At 38.0% G+C, this 18,735-nt stretch overlaps 3 protein-coding genes across 5 annotated transcripts in view; 1 reads left to right on the top strand and 2 right to left on the bottom strand.

Moving 5' to 3' along the window:
* Positions 1-1,512, bottom strand: part of LOC126829670 (WD repeat-containing protein 17) — a 41,882-nt gene extending 40,370 nt beyond the window's left edge. The window contains exon 1 of the mRNA XM_050559687.1: positions 1,391-1,512. The gene's annotated coding sequence lies outside the window, so the exon portion shown is untranslated. The remainder of the gene's footprint in view (positions 1-1,390) is intronic.
* Positions 1,506-8,901, top strand: LOC126829684 (gem-associated protein 8). Of its 3 annotated transcripts, none has more exons than XM_050559771.2 (4): positions 1,506-1,614; positions 2,643-3,293; positions 4,180-4,245; positions 7,641-8,901. In XM_050559771.2, exons 2-4 carry the CDS (start codon positions 2,663-2,665, stop codon positions 7,844-7,846), a joined length of 903 nt encoding a protein of 300 aa, XP_050415728.1. In that variant the 5' UTR covers positions 1,506-1,614; positions 2,643-2,662; the 3' UTR covers positions 7,847-8,901. The 3 variants fall into 3 exon arrangements, with proteins under 3 accessions (XP_050415728.1, XP_050415730.1, XP_050415727.1); XM_050559773.2 differs by lacking the exon at positions 1,506-1,614 and adding an exon at positions 1,621-1,747; XM_050559770.2 differs by lacking the exon at positions 1,506-1,614 and adding an exon at positions 1,756-1,894.
* Positions 8,902-11,600: 2,699 nt separating this feature from the next.
* On the bottom strand, positions 11,601-16,272 carry LOC126829686 (spermatogenesis-associated protein 4). The gene is made up of 6 exons (XM_050559777.2): positions 16,073-16,272; positions 15,532-15,661; positions 14,753-14,871; positions 14,001-14,169; positions 12,910-13,093; positions 11,601-12,430 (listed from the first exon to the last, which is right to left on the bottom strand). The coding sequence occupies exons 1-6, from the start codon at positions 16,147-16,149 to the stop codon at positions 12,318-12,320; spliced, it is 792 nt and encodes a 263-aa protein (XP_050415734.1). The 5' UTR covers positions 16,150-16,272; the 3' UTR covers positions 11,601-12,317.
* Between the last annotated feature and the right edge of the window lie 2,463 nt (positions 16,273-18,735).

The following is an 18,735-nucleotide window of genomic DNA, read 5'->3' as shown; positions in this document are numbered from 1 at the left end:
GCTTAGTCCATTCCAAGCTACAAGCTTTTTTTAATCATTATTTTGTTGTTTGTGAATCAGCCATTTCTACATGTACTTACTTCTGCATTGTCTTACATGATATGTTTTTCTTTGTTCATTACAAATGGCACCCACGACTTGGGGGCACTTATTCTAACATGCCACATGGTCATTGATTGTGTCTTAAAGTAGCTGAGTCTCTAACTCAATATCATCCAAAGTCTTTAACATTGAAAACATGAATTATTTGTCAATTTAAATCAACATTGATGTTGTTATCTTACCGGGAAAATGTACATGTAGGCTTCTGATATCCAATATTTAAGACAAAATAAACATTTTACCATTGGTACACGAATCGTGTACCATAGTGCGTTTCATAGTCATTTTAACAAATGACCAGAAAGGGCGAGGTTAGACATATTCCACAACTCATGTCATACAGCGACGCCGTAACTTATCTGGAGAGCATGCGCAAGACTGGAATAACCAGACGCTAGAAATTTCTATTCGGCTTAGACTCATGCCGTATTTCGCTGGACCTAACTGATTTACATGTAGAGTCGAAACGGAAACAATTGAATGTAAATCAGTTTATATACAATCAGATTACATTATTATATGCGTTGCAACACATTTTGGGTCAATTTCTAGGTTTTAAATATAAGCGATTTAGCTCCTTTAAATTAAATATTGGATAGGAATGAAATGGGGTATAACGTCCTACTGTACATTTTGCTCCTAAACTGGGCTAATGAAGACGGGCATATGCCATACAGTGTGCTATGAGGGAAATTTTGCCCAGGCAGCGGCGCTACGGCCTACTCTTATATCAAATTTCAACTGCCAAGGGATCTTTTACATGCACGCCAATTTGTATCACGGGATCACCTCGGTTTTCTGTCCCATCCAAACGACTAGACAGCTGTCTAGCTCGTCAGGCCCTCCGTCCTGCATCACTGACAAGGGGAAACCACGTCGGAAAATCTGGAGGAACTTTCTCTGCCAATGCAGGAATCGAACACCCTCCAGGCTAGCGAGCCAGTGTCTTACCCACTTAGCCCCGTGATCCCCATATATTGGATAGGATCCCATATTTTCACAGCAAGATAACAACATCAATATTGATTAAAAATGTACCAATATTGAATTCCATTCGAATTTTTAATTTCTATTCTAATATCATGGAAAATACTGAGTTGGAGATTAGCTCCTTTAAATCCAAATTGAACTCGGCATGTCAAAAAGTCAATACAATATTTTCTACGGTTCCATGCATCTCTCTGTTTTAAGTTAATTTACAAAACTTGTATTTACACTGGTTTAAAGTAAATGAAATCGTGGAGTGACCTAAGCCTCATTTATCTATATGTGAATGTGTAATAATTACCTAGCAAGCAACAAAATCCAATAAAACAGTCCTTTCAACCTGCTAATGCTATAACCTGGCCACAACACGTCACGTGACCAAACATTGTCGTCGTAAAAATGTAGTCTCGAATATCCAGAAACCTGACAACCAAGACTATACAACCGGAAGTTCATATTTTCGCGGATTGACTACAAAAAATTGATTTACTAATTTACGTTTCGACTAGGTGAAGAACGCTCAAGGTACGAAGCCGGAACGTTGTCGGAAACTTCTTTTCTGAGCAAGAAATCTCTATCTGGCGATTACTAATCATCATCTACAATCTAGTACTAGTCCTCTACTTGAACCGATTTAGTCCATTTTTCTCTACTCTCAGTGAGTAAGCCTAGAGAGTAGAGTAGTAAAAAGTAGTATTTTCACCGCTGATTTAGAAAATGTGAAAACTAAGCAAGCCTCTTGTTACACAGAAATCAGTTGAGTAGTGGCTCAGTGAGATTTTCGTGGTAGCTCAGTAGCCAGGAGGTATATTGAGTTCGATCACTACCCGTGTTAGCAGAGAAAGTTCCTCAAGATTGAGGGCCAGTTCCGACTAGTCGTTCGGATGGGACAAAAAAAATAATGAGGTCCTGTAGTGTTAGTTCAGTTCTGAACGTAGGTCTCATTACACTCACCCTGTACGTTCAGGGTCTCTTCTATTGAATCATTGTCGAAAAAGAATCGGCCCCCAGTGAATTTTATTGGGCAACTTTTTACTGCTTAACGGTCTCTGTAAATGCCTGAACAATGTAAAGGAACATTTTATTAAGAATATAAGATCTTGCTTAACTCGATAGAGTCAGTATATATGTGCAATACAACATGCTATTAAAAATACGTCCCCTTCTGCTAAACGGCTTGACAGAAGCTATTGAAATCTAAATGTAGGTAAAGCACAAATTTACGTAACTCGGCCATATGACGAAATGAAATTTAGGTAAGCTGGGGGAAAAGAACTCTTGACAGTTAGAATTCAAAATCAGAGTATAGCACACTGTATGGCGTATGCCCGTCTTCATTAGTCGGTAATGTCAAACCCCCTTTCATTCATTCCTAACCACATGGATTTCAAAATGCAGTTTCACTTAATTTGTAAAACAAAAAAATGGACAGTTTCTTCGGTTTCTTCTTTTTTTAAACAGAAATCGATGGATGACTTGAATATTTTTTGTAATGGTGAAACTTTTTTTTTGTTGACATAATTTAGTAAAATGGATGTTCTATCTATTTTCAGTTCAAACAGCAGACAACAATATGGAGATAAAGGATTTTGAGACAAGTTCTGTGACGGCAGATTCAAGTCCAGATTCTGATGATTTAACTAGTGTCACGGAAACCCAGTATGAAATATCCGCAGACAATCTCCTTAAACCGGACACAGGCATTGACTCAAATTCAGATTATGTTCCTGATAATCAGGACAATAGTAAATCTAGACACTGTCGTCCAGACATGTCTTCCCCTTATTGGTATAATGATAAATGTTTTGCAAGATACTGGAGACACTATCATCAAGTCATGGGTTGGTATCAAAAACATTTAAACGTATATAAATCTATGCAGCAGCAATGTTACTCGGACAGTTCCACGTTTCGTCCATATCAAAGTCGCAGACGCAATAATCAACCGAAAGAACACAATCATCATCATCATCATCATCATCGCACCAAAAGACGCAGACGGTCGAAGCATAAAAGTAAGAAGCTGTGTGAATCGGATCGTGAAGCAGGTGAATCAAGTTCAGTGGGTAATCAAGAAGAACCTATGAGTGGTACAGAGGCCGGGGAAGCCGTTGGTACCTCAGAAAAAGAAGAGTTTGAAATGGAGATAACTGACGATATGTTACAGTTCTTTGCTCATTCACAACAACATAGAAAAGAAAGGGGTGAGAATATTATGAGTTAACTCCCTTGGTAAGAAAGGAGCGAGAATGATTTGTGGTTTACCTCCCTTGACTCACTCAGTCACTCTTTTGACCAACCCCAATCCCCAGTGCATGCGCCAAACCAAACTGATCAGCAGTACCTATTCACTATGGCGCCAATTTCACTGATAGCTGATGACATTAGGGCAAGTTAATTAGCTCTCAATATTAACTTGTTTCTTCTGCAAATTAAATTCTAAAACATTTTTTTTAAATTATTAAGAAAATAAATAAAAGTTTTAAAAATAAATGTTTATTAGTTTATATACACGCATCTAGTCATCTATCTATATAAATAAAATGAAAGATGTATGTATATATGGATGTGTTTATGTTCGCCCATCACGCTTCGTTGCCTCGATCCACCCCCACATTAACCAGCATGACCCCATGAATGCTTGAGACCATCGAATTTGGGCCCCGGTGCTCTCCAGCCCCACATGTGGTATCAAATTAACCAGCATGAGCCCATGCATGCTTGAGTCCATAGAATTTGGGCCCCGGTGCTCTCCACCCCAACATGTGGTAACAAATTAACCAGGGGGGTTGGATGGCCGAATGGTTAGCACGTGCGCACTGTATCATAATGTCTGTCATTGAGTCAACTGGCATAGTTTCGATTGCCTGGTTGTATGTGACAAGGAGTAGGATCGTCTGTCCAACTTCGCGGGTTTTCGCCGTGTCCTCCCGTTTCCTCCCACTGCTAAAGACCCCTACGTGCATACCAATTATTGAAATAGAATTGAACCATGTGTTAGTCCTGAAATGACCTAGTTTATGTCAAGTGGATGTTAAACTCCATTTCTCTCTCTCTGTAATTTATTTTATAACTTGGTGATTATTTTAGATATGAAGAAGGATGATGAACTGGAAGATGATAGCAGGTCAAATGTAAGGGTCAATATAGAAGATGGTATGTTTTCTCTCTAACTCTTAAAAATATAATCAAAATATCATGGTCAGCTGTTAATCATGTAAATTACATATTTGGAAAATAATTTCTGAAATAATATTGTCCTACTGTTCTGATCTGACTGGGCTAATGACGACAGGCATACACCATACAGTGTGCTATGGCCTACTGCCAAGGGATCTTTTACGTGCACCCCAATGTGTACACAGGACCATGTTTTTTTTTGTCACATCCGAATGACTAGACAGCTGTTCGTGTCAGGCCCTCTGTCTGTAATCACGCAGGAAAATCCTGATGAACTCTCTGGGTCAACACCGGGAGCAAACCTGCGACCTCCAGACTAGCGATCCAGCGAGGATATTCTATTGAACGTTTGAGAATTAAATTCTCTCAATTCCGAAAATAGTGTCAATCAAGTGAAAAGAAGAGTGTCGGAGTACAACGCATAACAAAAATATCTCAAAAGATATTTGTTACTTAAAATACGTCACAATTCTACTCACACAACCTCAGCTGTCGGGACTGGTAGAACTGTGACAGGACTGAATTCCGCATCACTCGATTGCAATTCTGTCAATTCGGGACGTTCCCTAAGTCTTACTCACTTGGCCAGTCATACTAGGAGGATCAAATCTGAAAACATAGCCTTGCTAAACAATGGATATACATAATGTATGCCCAGTCGCCCAACACTACCTGTAGTGAGGGTTTTTTGTCCCCCGCCTTTCGAAGAAAGCAGGGGACTATTAAAATGGGTTCGTCCGTCTGTCTGTCCGTCTGTCTGTCCGTCACACTTTTTGGGACACAATAACTCTCTTCCTAATTGAGCTAGAATGTTCAAACTTGGTGTATGTGTTTATTAGGTCAATGCCTTGATGGAGTTCGAAGATGAGCATTTTCCGCTTAGGGTAAGCAGAGATAAGCAATTTGATTGGTTGATGCTTTGGGACACGATAACTCTCTTCCTAATTGGGCTAGAATGTTCAAACTTGGTGTATGTGTTGATTAGGTCAATGCCTTGATGGAGTTCGAAGATGAGCATTTTCCGCTTAGGGTAAGCAGAGATAAGCAATTTGATTGGTTGATGCTTTGGGACACAATAACTTTTAATTGAGCTAGAATGTTCAAACTTGGTGTATGTGTTTATTAGGTCAATGCCTTGATGGAGTTTGAAGATGAGCATTTTCCGCTTAGGGTAAGCAGAGATAAGCAATTTGATTGGTTGATACTTTGGGGCACGATAACTCTCTTCCTAATTGAGCTAGAATTTTCAAACTTGGTGTATGTGTTGATTAGGTCAATGCCTTGATGGAGTTCGAAGATGAGCATTTTCCGCTTAGGGTAAGCAGAGATAAGCAATTTGATTGGTTGATGCTTTGGGACACGATAACTCTAGTTCTAATTAAGTGAGATTGATGAAACTTGGTGTATAGTTTCATTACAGTAATACCTTGACTAAGTTTGATAATGAGCATTTTCTGCTCAGGGTAAGCAGCAATTTGATTGGTTGATACTTTGGGGCACGATAACTCTCTTCCTAATTGAGCTAGAATGTTCAAACTTGGTGTATGTGTTGATTAGGTCAATGCCTTGATGGAGTTCGAAGATGAGCATTTTCCGCTTAGGGTAAGCAGAGATAAGCAATTTGATTGGTTGATGCTTTGGGACACGATAACTTTAGTTCTAATTAAGTGAGATTGATGAAACTTGGTGTATAGTTTCATTACAGTAGCCTTGACTAAGTTTGATAATGAGAATTTTCTGCTTTCGGTAAGCATAGCGATACGCAATTTGATTGGTCGAGACTTTGGAAAACAATAACTCTCCTACTTTGATTGTTAGACTATAAGTAAAGATATACTGTTTGATTGTTCAATACTTTGTAAAAGATAATTTGTGATAAATTTATATGTGTCCTCTAATTATTTTCCTATTTCGGCGGGGGACATCAGCCTCACTGTTGGCTTGTTTCATCTTGGGACTGACATATTATCTTTGTTTCAATAATTTGTTTGCTTGCAAGAGTCTTTTGGAAGTGACAAGAAAGTGCAGGAACCAAAATCTTCCTCAGACACAAAGCTGTGATTGAGAGAGAGAGGTCTTTATCAGCGGAAGGAAACCGGAGGATCCGGAGAAGACACACGAGGTTGGACAGGTGACCCTATTCCTTGTCACATACAACCGGGGAATCGAAACCACGCCAGTTGACTCAATGACAGACCTCATGATACACTGCGCACACGCTAACCATTCGGTCCTCAAACCCCCACCCCCCCACCGAATAATAGACTACTTGTTTCAATATGTTTCCTGCAGATGATAAGCCAATCAGTAATTCTGTTAAAAATCATTGCACGACTCTGAGTTTTGCTAGGATTCCTCTTTATGAATCACCCCACCTTATCAATAAGTTTGTTACAAAAAAAACTGGGGTTTGGGTGGCTGAATGGTCAAACGCATACACTTTATATCATCAGATCTGTGAACTTTCATTGAATCGGCTGTACTTGGCCTGTCCAACCTCGTGGGTTTTCTCTGGGTGCTTCAGTTTCTTCCCACTGTTAAAGATGGGTTCCCAGAAAAGTATTTATCAGGTGGTTAGTTCCAATAAAAGTATGGTAATTTTGGTATATACATGTATGGAAAGTAGAAATAGCCAATCTTACTAGACAAATACTGGATTCCCTGAAAAACACTCATGGAGTGAATATAGGACAAAAATGTAAGGGTTCCCCTAATCAACAGCCCTACGATTAGGAATTTCTGCATGCGTGATGTCAAAGGTCACCCACGAATATTGAGTGCTTGATGTACAAGTTGATAAACTTTATGAAGAGTTAGAAGTACAACACTTTCTGAGATAAAAATGACGAAAAAAGACGTGGGTAGTGGATAATCTGAGAATTTAATTAGGATTCGATATTTGTAATAAATAGTAAGCGATTAAAGACAACATCGTCTTATGAATGAATGAATTCTCCTCTGACTTCCAATAGAGGTAAGTCACGTGACGTGATGTAAACATGACCTGGTTTGATCAAATTTTTATAGGACATTCCTTCGCAAATACAATGTTTGAGAAGGATTTGAAGCAAAGTTATGACAAATTAATTAGTTTGAATGTTTTTAGTCCATATATACCATTAAATCACCCAGTTTGTACACTGGAACCCATCTTTAAACACCTCTAAGCGAATTATTGATAAAATTATTGAACCATACAAATGTATATTCGTAGGGAAATGACCTAGTTTGTGTCAATTTGCCCTTAAACCCCGTCTCTCTCTCTTTTCTCTCTCTCTTTTTTTCTTTGATTTACAAGGTTTCGGTAACAGGGGCAGTAATTCTATTATTAAATGTAATTTTCATCATTTCTTCATTTTTTATAACTTCAGTCCACAAACAGATGCCAACAGTTGAAGCCCCGAAGGAACGACCTGGAGTGAGACGAACAGCGGAGATGAAGATGTTGTATGGTAAAGGTGCTGCTATGATTCATGGGATGGAAACCGCATTACAAATGACCTACGATAGAAACATTGACGTCCAACAACCTAAAGTGTGGCCTAATATTCCGTTACGTATAACATTCGCGGACTGATAAGCCAGCTCATAATCAATCTTCAGGCAGATCGTGGATCGGATGGAAAAACAGGGGGTGCAGGAAAAGCCATCAGTTTTAATACCAATGAAGAAGTTGTAGTGTCATGTAGCTAATGCTAGGTTCCCACTGTCGTGTGATATGTTACAATAGGAATGTCCCTATCAGAGGTCGCAGTCACGCAAAAATCTGCACATTTCATTCATTTTTTTCAAAATAAACGCAAATATTGGCGGACGCTGCGTAATTTACACGCAGAAAATTTCCCCGACGTGAGAATAATTGGATTATTCTATGTCGTAATTTGTACAATTTATGTGCCTCACACGGCATTTACACACCTCTACTGCACGTAGTCTCCGTAGTTTTTTATATTTCCTCTTATTTCATTCATAAGTTCATGGCAGTAAACCTATGTAACTATCCTATTGGAAGCAATAAAGCGCATTTCATACAAGACTTGGGATTGGCTAGAACACGATATACTGTTTACATTCAGCCAATCAAATGTTGACTTTCATAGCGATAGTTTTCTCTTTACGTCCTGTCGAAGTGAAAGATTGAAATGACTGTGCCGTCAACCATAAACATGCCGTTAACCTCCAGTTGTCATTAGACTAAATACAGTAGGCATATCAATGAAATAAGGACGCTTCAAATAGGGTTGTTCACAAAAGGACTTTACATGCTTCTATATTGAGTATTTTGAGAGGCTCTAAGTCACGCAGATGTAGAGGGCAAAAACGCAAAATTTTGGAATGTCTGCGCTGGTCCCTATTGGGTCCACGATGCAGATACGTTTCGATACGATCGACACGACTGACCTCAATATATGAAAAGATCTGATAGGATCACCATACGATTATAACCACAATTTCAATCGTAGTGCGAATTGTGATAGTGATAACCTAGCATAAGCCAGGAAAGTGGACATCTTCGATGGACAGTGTCTGATACAAATTTGTATTTTTTTTCAGTATACTGCACAAAGTTAAGAAATGTCTGCTATTTCAGTGTATATACATGTATATTATAGACTTCAATAAATTCCTGATTTCTAAGCTTGTGTGTGGCTCTAGTTATTCAATCATATTTGAAAAATATACTGAACGCCATGGAAAACGCATCACTTAGTTTTTCGTATAACAAAATGATCCTGTAAACATATCTTATTTATTTTGGTTCTTATTGTGAACAATATTCAAATGGGAACACATCAATAACAACACATTTGTACACTTATGGATGTTTAATCTGTTTAAAAGTATGACACAGATGCCAGTAGCGCGTGTGTCCTCCACGGGCTCTTACGCACGCTGTGCAGCGAGGTCGCATGGAATTTACCAATGTGTGAAAGAAGGCCTGGGGCAAATTGTTCCATTCTTGGACAAGAGCAGCTTCTAAAGCAGCAATGGTGTGCATCTGTGGTCTTGGATACAGACGGCGTCTAATCTCATCCCAGACATGTTCTATCGGTTGTTATGTTGTTAGCAGCCAGGTAGTCGATACTAGAAAGGGCGCTATGCGGGTGTGCATTATCCTGTTGGAAGTGCTGAAGTTGTGGGTGCGCTCTTAACATCGGAACAACAATTGGTTGCAAGACATCATCACCGTAGGCTACAGCATTAACGCTACCCCTGCAAATGTGTAGGGCGGTCCGGTGATGAAATGTGAATCCTCCCCACACCATTACATTTCCCCCACCCCAAGACGTCTCCACACACGTTGACGGCCATCAGCGTGATAAAGATGAAAGCGACTCTCATCACTGAAGAGCACACTTTGCCGGTCTACTCTTCTCCATATCTGGTGTCCTTGAGCCCATATCAAACGCTGCTGACGGTGATGATCCCCGAGGATAGCTCCAACATAAGGTCGTTGTGCACGGAGTCCTACTTCTCTTAGACGACGTCTTACGGTGTTGGCACTTTCTGGCCCTTGTCTTCCGACGACTGCTGCACCTCTTCGAGTCACTGGGCGGAATCTGTCATGCAGATGAGTGACCCGGATGTAGCGGTCTTGGGCCAGGGTTGTAACGCGTTGTGGACCAGGACGTTGACGGTCATGTGTTGATCCAGTAACTCGAACACGTTCCACCAACCTTACAATAGTGGACTGATGACTATTGAAGTACGTGTAGACATGCCAGCCCTGGACATTCCCATGGCTTCATTCCGTTGATTTTCAGTAAGTCTCGACATCTCTAGCTCGATTCCTTCGCACATCCAACAACAAATTACGACAGATTGACGTTTCACAGTTCATGTACTGCACATTAAGTTGAAAACATGCTTTTAAAGGGCTCACACACAATGTTGCATATGAATATTGGGTTTTTCATGTGCATCTCGTGCAATTTATTTTTGCACACGGGCCGATATTTTTTGCGTTTGGGAGCATTGTGTGAAACAATAGCTCATAGTATTGCATAATATTATACATACAAAACCACTTAGTAAAAAAATATTTGGGAAAAAAAGTGATGCGTTTTCCATGGCACTCAGTATATAAGTCTCTGTCCTTGACTGTACATCTCAGTGGTCATTAATGGCTGGCCCTGCCCTCGAATCCATTCATTTGAACCGATATATGCGTTTGTTGTTCATTGCTAAGTGGATAAGACACTGGCTCGTTAGCCTGAAGGTCACATGTTCGATCACTGCATTGGCCGAGAAATTTCCTCAGGATTTTCCGGTGTGGTTTCCCCTTATCATTGATGCAGGATGAAGGGCCCGACAAGGACAGCTTTCTAGTCGTTCGGATGGGTTAAAAAACTGAGGTCCTGTGTATACACTGGCATGCACATAAAAGACCTCTTGGCAGTTGGAATTCGATATAACAGTTGGCCATAGTGCCGCTGCCCGGGCAAAATTTCCCTTGTAGCACACTGTATGGCATATGCCCATCTTCATTAGCCCAGTCGAAGCAGAATAGTAGGACGTTAAACTTCATTACATGTCTACAGATGTAATAATATTGCTAGAATTTTTGCTCTTGAAATGAGATGCCTTTATATTTCATTAATTAATATCTTTGGCAAGTTAGTAATTTCAAACATATTCACATATATAGTGTGCACTAAATCAACTTAGTCTGTAATTGACCATTGACACATAAAAAAGAGTTATTTATCGAAAACATATGTCACTCATTTACCACCAGAATTACAGGTGAGTGGAATTATTCTAATTGCATCATTTGATTTAAAGTAACCAATCATTTTGTTAATTACACAAGTTCAGGGCCATGATCACGCTTTATGGTGCATGATATTCATTTACCTTTAAAAGAAACCGGGGAAACCTGTAAGTCAGACTTGCATTAGATTCCAGAGATCGAGGGTACATCTGAGTTCCTAGACAGCCGAGAGGCTGGTTAGGGTGGAGAAGTGGTTTTAGCTATATAGTATTGTAATTTGTGCTATGCTTGTATACCTGTATTCAGTTATATGCTATATAAAATGTAGAAGCTAACTATGCATTATTATTCCTGGTAAGATAAACGTCTTAAGAAACTGGAAGAAGTAAATACACAACGTGAAGCAGAAGTAAAGACAGCTAGAAACAAATTCTAGACGATCACAAGGCTACAGAAATATGTAGTAAGAATAGATGCATGGGTCGTATGTAGGATGTGGCGACCGGTTTTCTCGCCCGCTCTCCACGTCAGACAGAAAGACTTGTCTTATGGAATTTGTGTTTTATGGTCATAGTGCTGTCTTCTTGCAATTACTATTGAAGATATATTATTTAACAAAGTTTTTATTTGTCTTTATTTCATCAGGTGGTTTTATGTTTTACGTACATATATACAGAAAGTAGAAAATAATAACAAAACTATGATAAATATATTTAACATGAAAACACAATCACAGATAAAAATAATCATTCTAAAACACATTGATAATACCACAAGAACTCTTGATGATGAAACAAATTGTTCTACAACATATCCGATATTCCATCAAGTTCATTTGATAGCACGAAAGTATGTAGCTTAGACATGACCTAAAAGCCAAGTCAGGTGATCACAGAAACCAGGGACCATTTTTTAAAGAAATTCTGCCCTTCCATTGGCCAACAGCTAAATTTTTTACAAGTATTTTAACGCTCAACCAATGAAATGGCTGTATCCTTAAATTGTTTTGTGAATAAGGCTTCAGACATTTATAATAATAATATGCTAGCCCCGATTTCACAAAGCATTCTCAGACTTAAGTTAAGAATTTAACTAAAATATAGCTCTCTATAAAACTTTTGTTGTTTTAATGTATCAATTACATCAATAAGAAACTATGTGCAAAGTTTTGTGTTTCCGGATCAATGATATTTCTCATAAACAGTGATTGAAAGTAAATTCTTAGCTGAAGTCTGAGAATTCTTTGTGAAACCTGTGCCTGATTTTAGTATCCTTGAATAGGTTAATTATACAAGGCCCCAGATATTTATAATATAAAAGATAATAATATTAGTTAATATCCCTGTATAGGTAAATTATAGAAAGCTGATTTATCAACTTGGTTGACATCTATTTCTTTAAACTGTACACTGGATTCTCTTGCAATATTATCTACATCACCATTAACTGAAATAAATCCATTGATAGTTATAACTTAACATTAAATCAAATAAATCCTATCTGAATGACCAGAAACTGATTCTCACCAGGTGAGTGAGACGATGGATCGCTAGCCTGGAGGTCCTGTGTTCGATCCCTGCATTGGCCGAGAAAGTTCATTGGGATTTGCCGATGTGGTTTCTCCTTTTCAGGTGACAAGAACAGCTGTCTAGTCGTTTGGATGTGACGAAAAACTGAGGACCAGTGTACACATTTGCATACACGTAAATGATCCCTTGGCAGCTGGTATTCGATATAAGAGTAGGCCGTAGTTTCACTGTCCGGGAAAAATTTCGATCATAGCACACTGTATGGTATATGCCCGTCTTCATTAGCCCATTTCGGAGCAGAACAGTAGGACGTTAAACCCCATTTCATTTCATTTCATGTAATCCAGTTGACATTAAATGTATGGAATAAAAAAAAAGGACTCGAACCACCCTTACCTTGTTCTCTCGCTACTGGAGACTCATTATCTTCGTTGTAATCACTGATGGCTGTGGCTGTATTTTGTGGTGGAGGACGACGGATACACAGTTGACCTGGGGAAGGCTTCATGTGAAATCTGTCTGGATAATCTTCTCTCTGTTCTCTCCTATGATCAACGTGATCGTTTATAATTTTTTGGGCCTTGTAAAAATAAAAATTAAAAAATGTTTATTTACATAAAACCTTCTCTTTCTAAAACTGATCATTTTAAAAAGTAAATGTATAGTTATAATAGATTACAGTTTCTTAAAGAATCAGGTTATATTTCAAACAAGGGAGGTAATGGGATTTAGCATTGTCTCTTCAACACAATCAATGATCATTTTGAGACTAAACTATGGTTATTTTATTTGATCGGGTGCACAATGCCAGAGAGAGAGAGAGTGACCTAGGTCATTTCGGGACTAACATGGTTCAATAATTCACTTGCGCGTAAGGGTCTTCAGCAGATCGAGGAAACCAGAGGACCCAGAGAAAACCCACGAGGTTGGACAGGCAACCCTTCTCCTTGTCACATACAAGCAGGGAATCGAAATCATGCCAATTGACTCAATGACAGACCTTATGATCCAACGCACTAGCGTTAAACCATTCAGCCATCCAACCCTAGACAACACCTGACGTATCTGTCCATGAGACGCTACCCCTGTACAATAGGAATTGTGTTTCGAAAAATCCTGTGGTTATACTCGTTAAAAATCAATTCATATTTGTCAAGACAGTGTCACGAAAGCTATCTAAAGCAATGAATATGCATCGGACTTGGCATTTGGCATATAATAATACGTTTACGCTTAGGGGTCTTTACCAGTGGGAGGAAACCAGAGGACCTAGGTTTGACAGGCAACACTTCTCTTTTGTTCACAAGCGAGGAATCAAAACCACACCACTTGACTCAATGACAGACCTTATGATCGAAAGTGCATGCGTGAGATCACATGAGCACCAAGCCCCCAAACAATAACAGACCTATTATCTAAAGCACATGTGTTAACCCATTCGGCCATCCAACCCCCCTGGTATAGAAGGGACAATATTTAAGGCTTACCTTTTGTGCATTGAGTATAAGGTTCTGATCTGCCATGATTTCTGTAATACGAAGGTTATTTTTAATGGCTTTTGATGCGGTTGATCTGGCATGAAGGGGTAATTTGACCTGATACGCATCATCGGTAAATTCTGTTTTTGGTAAATCATCTTTTTGTAATTTTCTCACTCTGAAAAAAAAATAAAAAACAACAGTGTATTGATCCTGGCTGATGATATTGTAAATTTCTTTCCATGAAGCAAATAATTCTATGTTATGACATGTGTCATGCTGAATGCAGAATATGCTTGGAACAATGTGAACACTGAACACCTTAAACAATAAATTGTCAACAAAGTGTTGTTACCCCAGTTGGTGCGGAACAGTAAAACCCCCATTTCATTGTTACATCAGAAACTGTGGCCTAAGATTTTATGCTATTTATCCATCTATGGAAAACCTGTCTCTGGTGTACAGGAGAGAGAGAAAGAGAGAGGGGTGGATTTTAACGTCCACTCGACACAAAATATATCATTTCGAGACTAACATAAGGTTTTATTTCAATAATTCGCATACGTGTAGCTGTCTTTAGCAGTGGGAGTAAAGCGGTGATCCTACTCCTCGTCACCTACGGCTACAAGCTGGGAATCGAAACCACATCACTTGACTCTTATGATCTAAGGCGAGCATGTTAGACCATTCGCTCCCCCCACCCCCCCGGCCAACCCACACTTCTGTTCTGTATGGAATTATGTATTTAACTGGGAACTTACTGCCTGTTTGTTAGTATTTCATAAATTCGTTCTATTAATAGAGTTGATGCCCCTTCCTTACAGTGTATTGTACCCTCTATATATTCACATGGTATGTCTATCCTTCGTCTTTTAAAAAACTGAAAAATAAAAATCATTATTTTAATAACCAAATTATATCAAAGATATGATCACCGCTGCATACAAATACACAGATAAACAATTTCTGCATCAATCAACCAACAGTGAATTCTTGAAATCACTAAAAGATCTTTGTGCCTGAACTCCCTCTCCTTCTTGGTTGGAGGAAGATGTCATTTATTAATATAAATATGAGCATAATGATAAATGACTGTACAAATAGTAAGCTACAGTAATAACATGTTGTTTAGCTTAACAAGATGACAAAATATGGCCAAATAAATTGATGTCCGAAAAAGGGCAATCTGATTAAAACACAGATCCTATTTCATTTCATTTTTTATAGTTTTTTAGCAATGGGAGTAAATCAGAGGACCCAGAGAAAACACACGAGGTTGGATGGGCGATCCTACTCCTTGTCACGTACAACCGGGGAATAAAAACCACGCCAGCTGACTCAATGGCAGACCTTATGATACAATGGACACGTGTTAACCATTAGGCCACCATCCTTAATTTTACTTAGACTTTAGACTCTTCTAACCATAAAAATAATATTTCATCTACAATACTACAAATGCTCAAACCAAATTGTGGACTTAAAACTTATAAACCGCTTTGGCAAGAGAAAATGCATGAAATGGCCATACTATACTTACATTTTTTAAAAGAGTCCAATTTTTCATTTTTGGATCTAATGATGTGCTATCGTAATAAGAGTGCATTTGAATGTCTTGTGGAAAATACCATGAAAATATCTCTGCTACCAAAAATCCACTTGTTAAATCCCTGAAATCAAAATAAGAAAACATTATATAAAGTAAGGGCAATTCCGTGGCAGAAAATGAAAATTGCAAAAGAAAAGAAAATCCATATTTGAACCAATTTTGTGTTGTGTCTAAGTTACTTAGTAAAGTAAATTTTGGTCCATTTCTTTTTTTAACGTTTAATCGCAAAGTCTGCTGTACCATTCGATAAATAGTATTAGTATTACACCATTCGGAAACGGATGGAGTTTATATACATTGCATTCATATTACAGGCCTATTATTAATGAAAATGATAGTGACCCCTTTAATTTCTAAAAATAACCTGCCTATCTATGTCTTTTATTTTGTAAAATATCAAAAAGCCCACAGTGTGATTGTTACGCCTTAGCCCTAGGCCTACCCTACGACTTTTATTTCTAAAAATACTCACCATTTCGGTGTTTTTATCTGCCACGTTAGATCTAGACTTTGAAGCCATTTTACCAACTCTCTACTTAATCCTGACATTGTTAAAATAAAAATATCTATCAGCTAACTTGGTGTTTCTTGGGTAAATAATTGAAATGATGAAGTAAACAAAAATAAACCTAAAATTATGTTAAAACGGAAGTTGTATAGGTTGCCATTGACAGCGTGATCGGAGCGCACTAAATGAAAAGTCACCTTACGATTGGCCAAAACTATGACGAATAAAATACGGCCCACCAATACATGGATCACGGCAATCACCGTACTCAGATTTTGCCAGCTGGTGGGTTAATAATAATAATAATAATAATAATCATAATGATAATGACTTTATTTGAGAAGGGTTGAAGATTAGGCTAAATAGTCTTTCTAACACCCTGCCCTTTGTAGAAAATATAACACAGAAGGTCAAAATAAAGATATAGCTAATAAATTAAATTACACACCACAATAATTTACAATAGAGGAAAATAAATAAATATATAAATTAGTTAAAAGAAGTAGCTAAGTCTCTAACTCAATATCGTCCAAAATCTTCGACATTGAAAACACGATTTATTTGTCGGTTTAAATCAACATTGATGTTGTGATCTTACCGGGAAAAGATTGACTTCTGATATCCAATATTTAAGACAAAATAAACATTTTACAATTGGTACACGAATCGTGTACCATAATGCGTTGCAGCGCTATTTGTAATAAGGGACTCGAAAAAACGAGGCTAGGCATATTCCACAAGTCATGTCAAACGGTGACGCTATATTCTTATCTGGATAGCATGCCCAATAAATACTATCGGCGTAGACTGGAATAACCAGACGGTAGGGATTGAAATTCGATTGAGAATACTGGCGTGTTTCGCCGAATCCAACTGATTAGAAATTACAGTAAAAACAGAAAAGATTGAATGTAAATCAATTTATATACATTCATATTACATTATTGTATCCGTTGCGACCCATTTGTGTCAATTTCTAGGTCCCAAATATTAGCGACTTAGCTCCTTGAAGTACATGTATATGTGGGTCATATAACAGAAAGTTTGAATACATATAGATATAACATGTATTAACAAATATACAATATGTACATGCTTATAATATGGAGATAACATATATCATAAGAGATAAGCTTATAGGTTTTTAAGATAAGATATTTGAAGTAGATTTAATGTAAAGAAGCAGTTTTTTCCTGAAAAAATTCAAGTTATTTAAAGTTTTTAAAGTGGCTGGCAATGAATTCCACAGTTTGGGCTCTTTAAAGCGTATACTGCTTTTAACTATATTAATATTTCACCGCCGCATGAATAGGGAATTCAAAAAAAAATATATTGTTAGGTTTTACTCGCGTGCTTACATATATTTAATGCTATTTTGACACGGGCGTAGTGATATTATTTTTTTTTTTTAAATAAGACCCCCCCCCCCCCAAAAAAAAAAAACCGAAGAAGAAAAAAAGAATTCGTGTCTGTTCTATTTACTTAGTTTTGTATATCAGCCCAGGGTTTATTTAAGCTTCTACTCCAATTACCTGATTATTATCTTGATATCAATGAAAGGTCTTTATATACCTGACACAGAATTCTGTTTATAATAAGTCAGAGTTAATCCCCCTTTTCATATTTTTCGCCATTTTTAAGTTGTGTTTTGAAATCGTCCATAATAGAGATGAATACCCGAGTCGTTCATCCATACATTCTGTAAAACTCGTTTGAAATTTCAGTTCATATTAAAGTTATTACTTAAATTGGTACTGCTTTTAAAGGGAGAATCTTTTATAGAGGCTACCATTAATTTTAAAAAGCAACGCGTCTTTGTAATTGGACTTACTGGAGGCGTGCGGGAGTGGCCGATTGATAATATAACTAGAGTGGGATTGAAAGTGTGTGAAATAGCTTTATTTAACGTCCGCTTCCACCGAGGTTATATCGCAGACAAAGGGATTGAAAGAGTGGTCCAAGTCTCTTAAGTGTTCACGTCACCACCTGAGTTCCATTCTATGCACTCGACAAACCTTAGCAGATTCCAGTACCTAACGGGATCTGCCGAGGTTTGCCGAGTGAATTCTATGGTTACGTATGTGATGCTAATGGGGGGCGGGGGGCGGAATTTAGACCGGGCAGCGGGGATAATTCTAAGTAGGAGGACATCTTTGACGTTCACTATCGGTGTGGATATCTGGTTTCCTTTATAACAAAAACAGCCCTACTTATGTTGGTTATCAGAAATGAAATGGGGTTTAAAGTCCCGCTGTCTTGCTCCTACTGATGGGTTATCAGGCTAGGAAAGTAACACGTACGTTAACTTTATTTCAGTTTATTTCTCAAAACAACCCGATTTTCACTCAATGTTCAAGGTCAATTGGTTTTATTTCTATCGTTGATAAAAAGAAGATTTTGTTTAAGCCTATTGAAAGCGATCACTACACGCTTCCCTGGTCAGATAAATAATGTCAGTTAATCATCAATTTATAAAAATTGAAAGTAGATAACGATCATAAATATAATTTATTTGCACTATAAGGACCTTAAAGTTGTTATTTGAGCAAGTAGCCACGCTGATAGATATACATAGAATATGAAATTATGGACAGCGAGTGGGGTTTTGTTTTTCTTCTATTAGAGAG

This window comes from Patella vulgata, chromosome 8 (assembly GCF_932274485.2).
Source record: "Patella vulgata chromosome 8, xgPatVulg1.2, whole genome shotgun sequence".
Lineage (NCBI taxonomy): Eukaryota > Metazoa > Mollusca > Gastropoda > Patellidae > Patella > Patella vulgata.
This window is presented reverse-complemented; position numbering and strand designations above follow the sequence as displayed.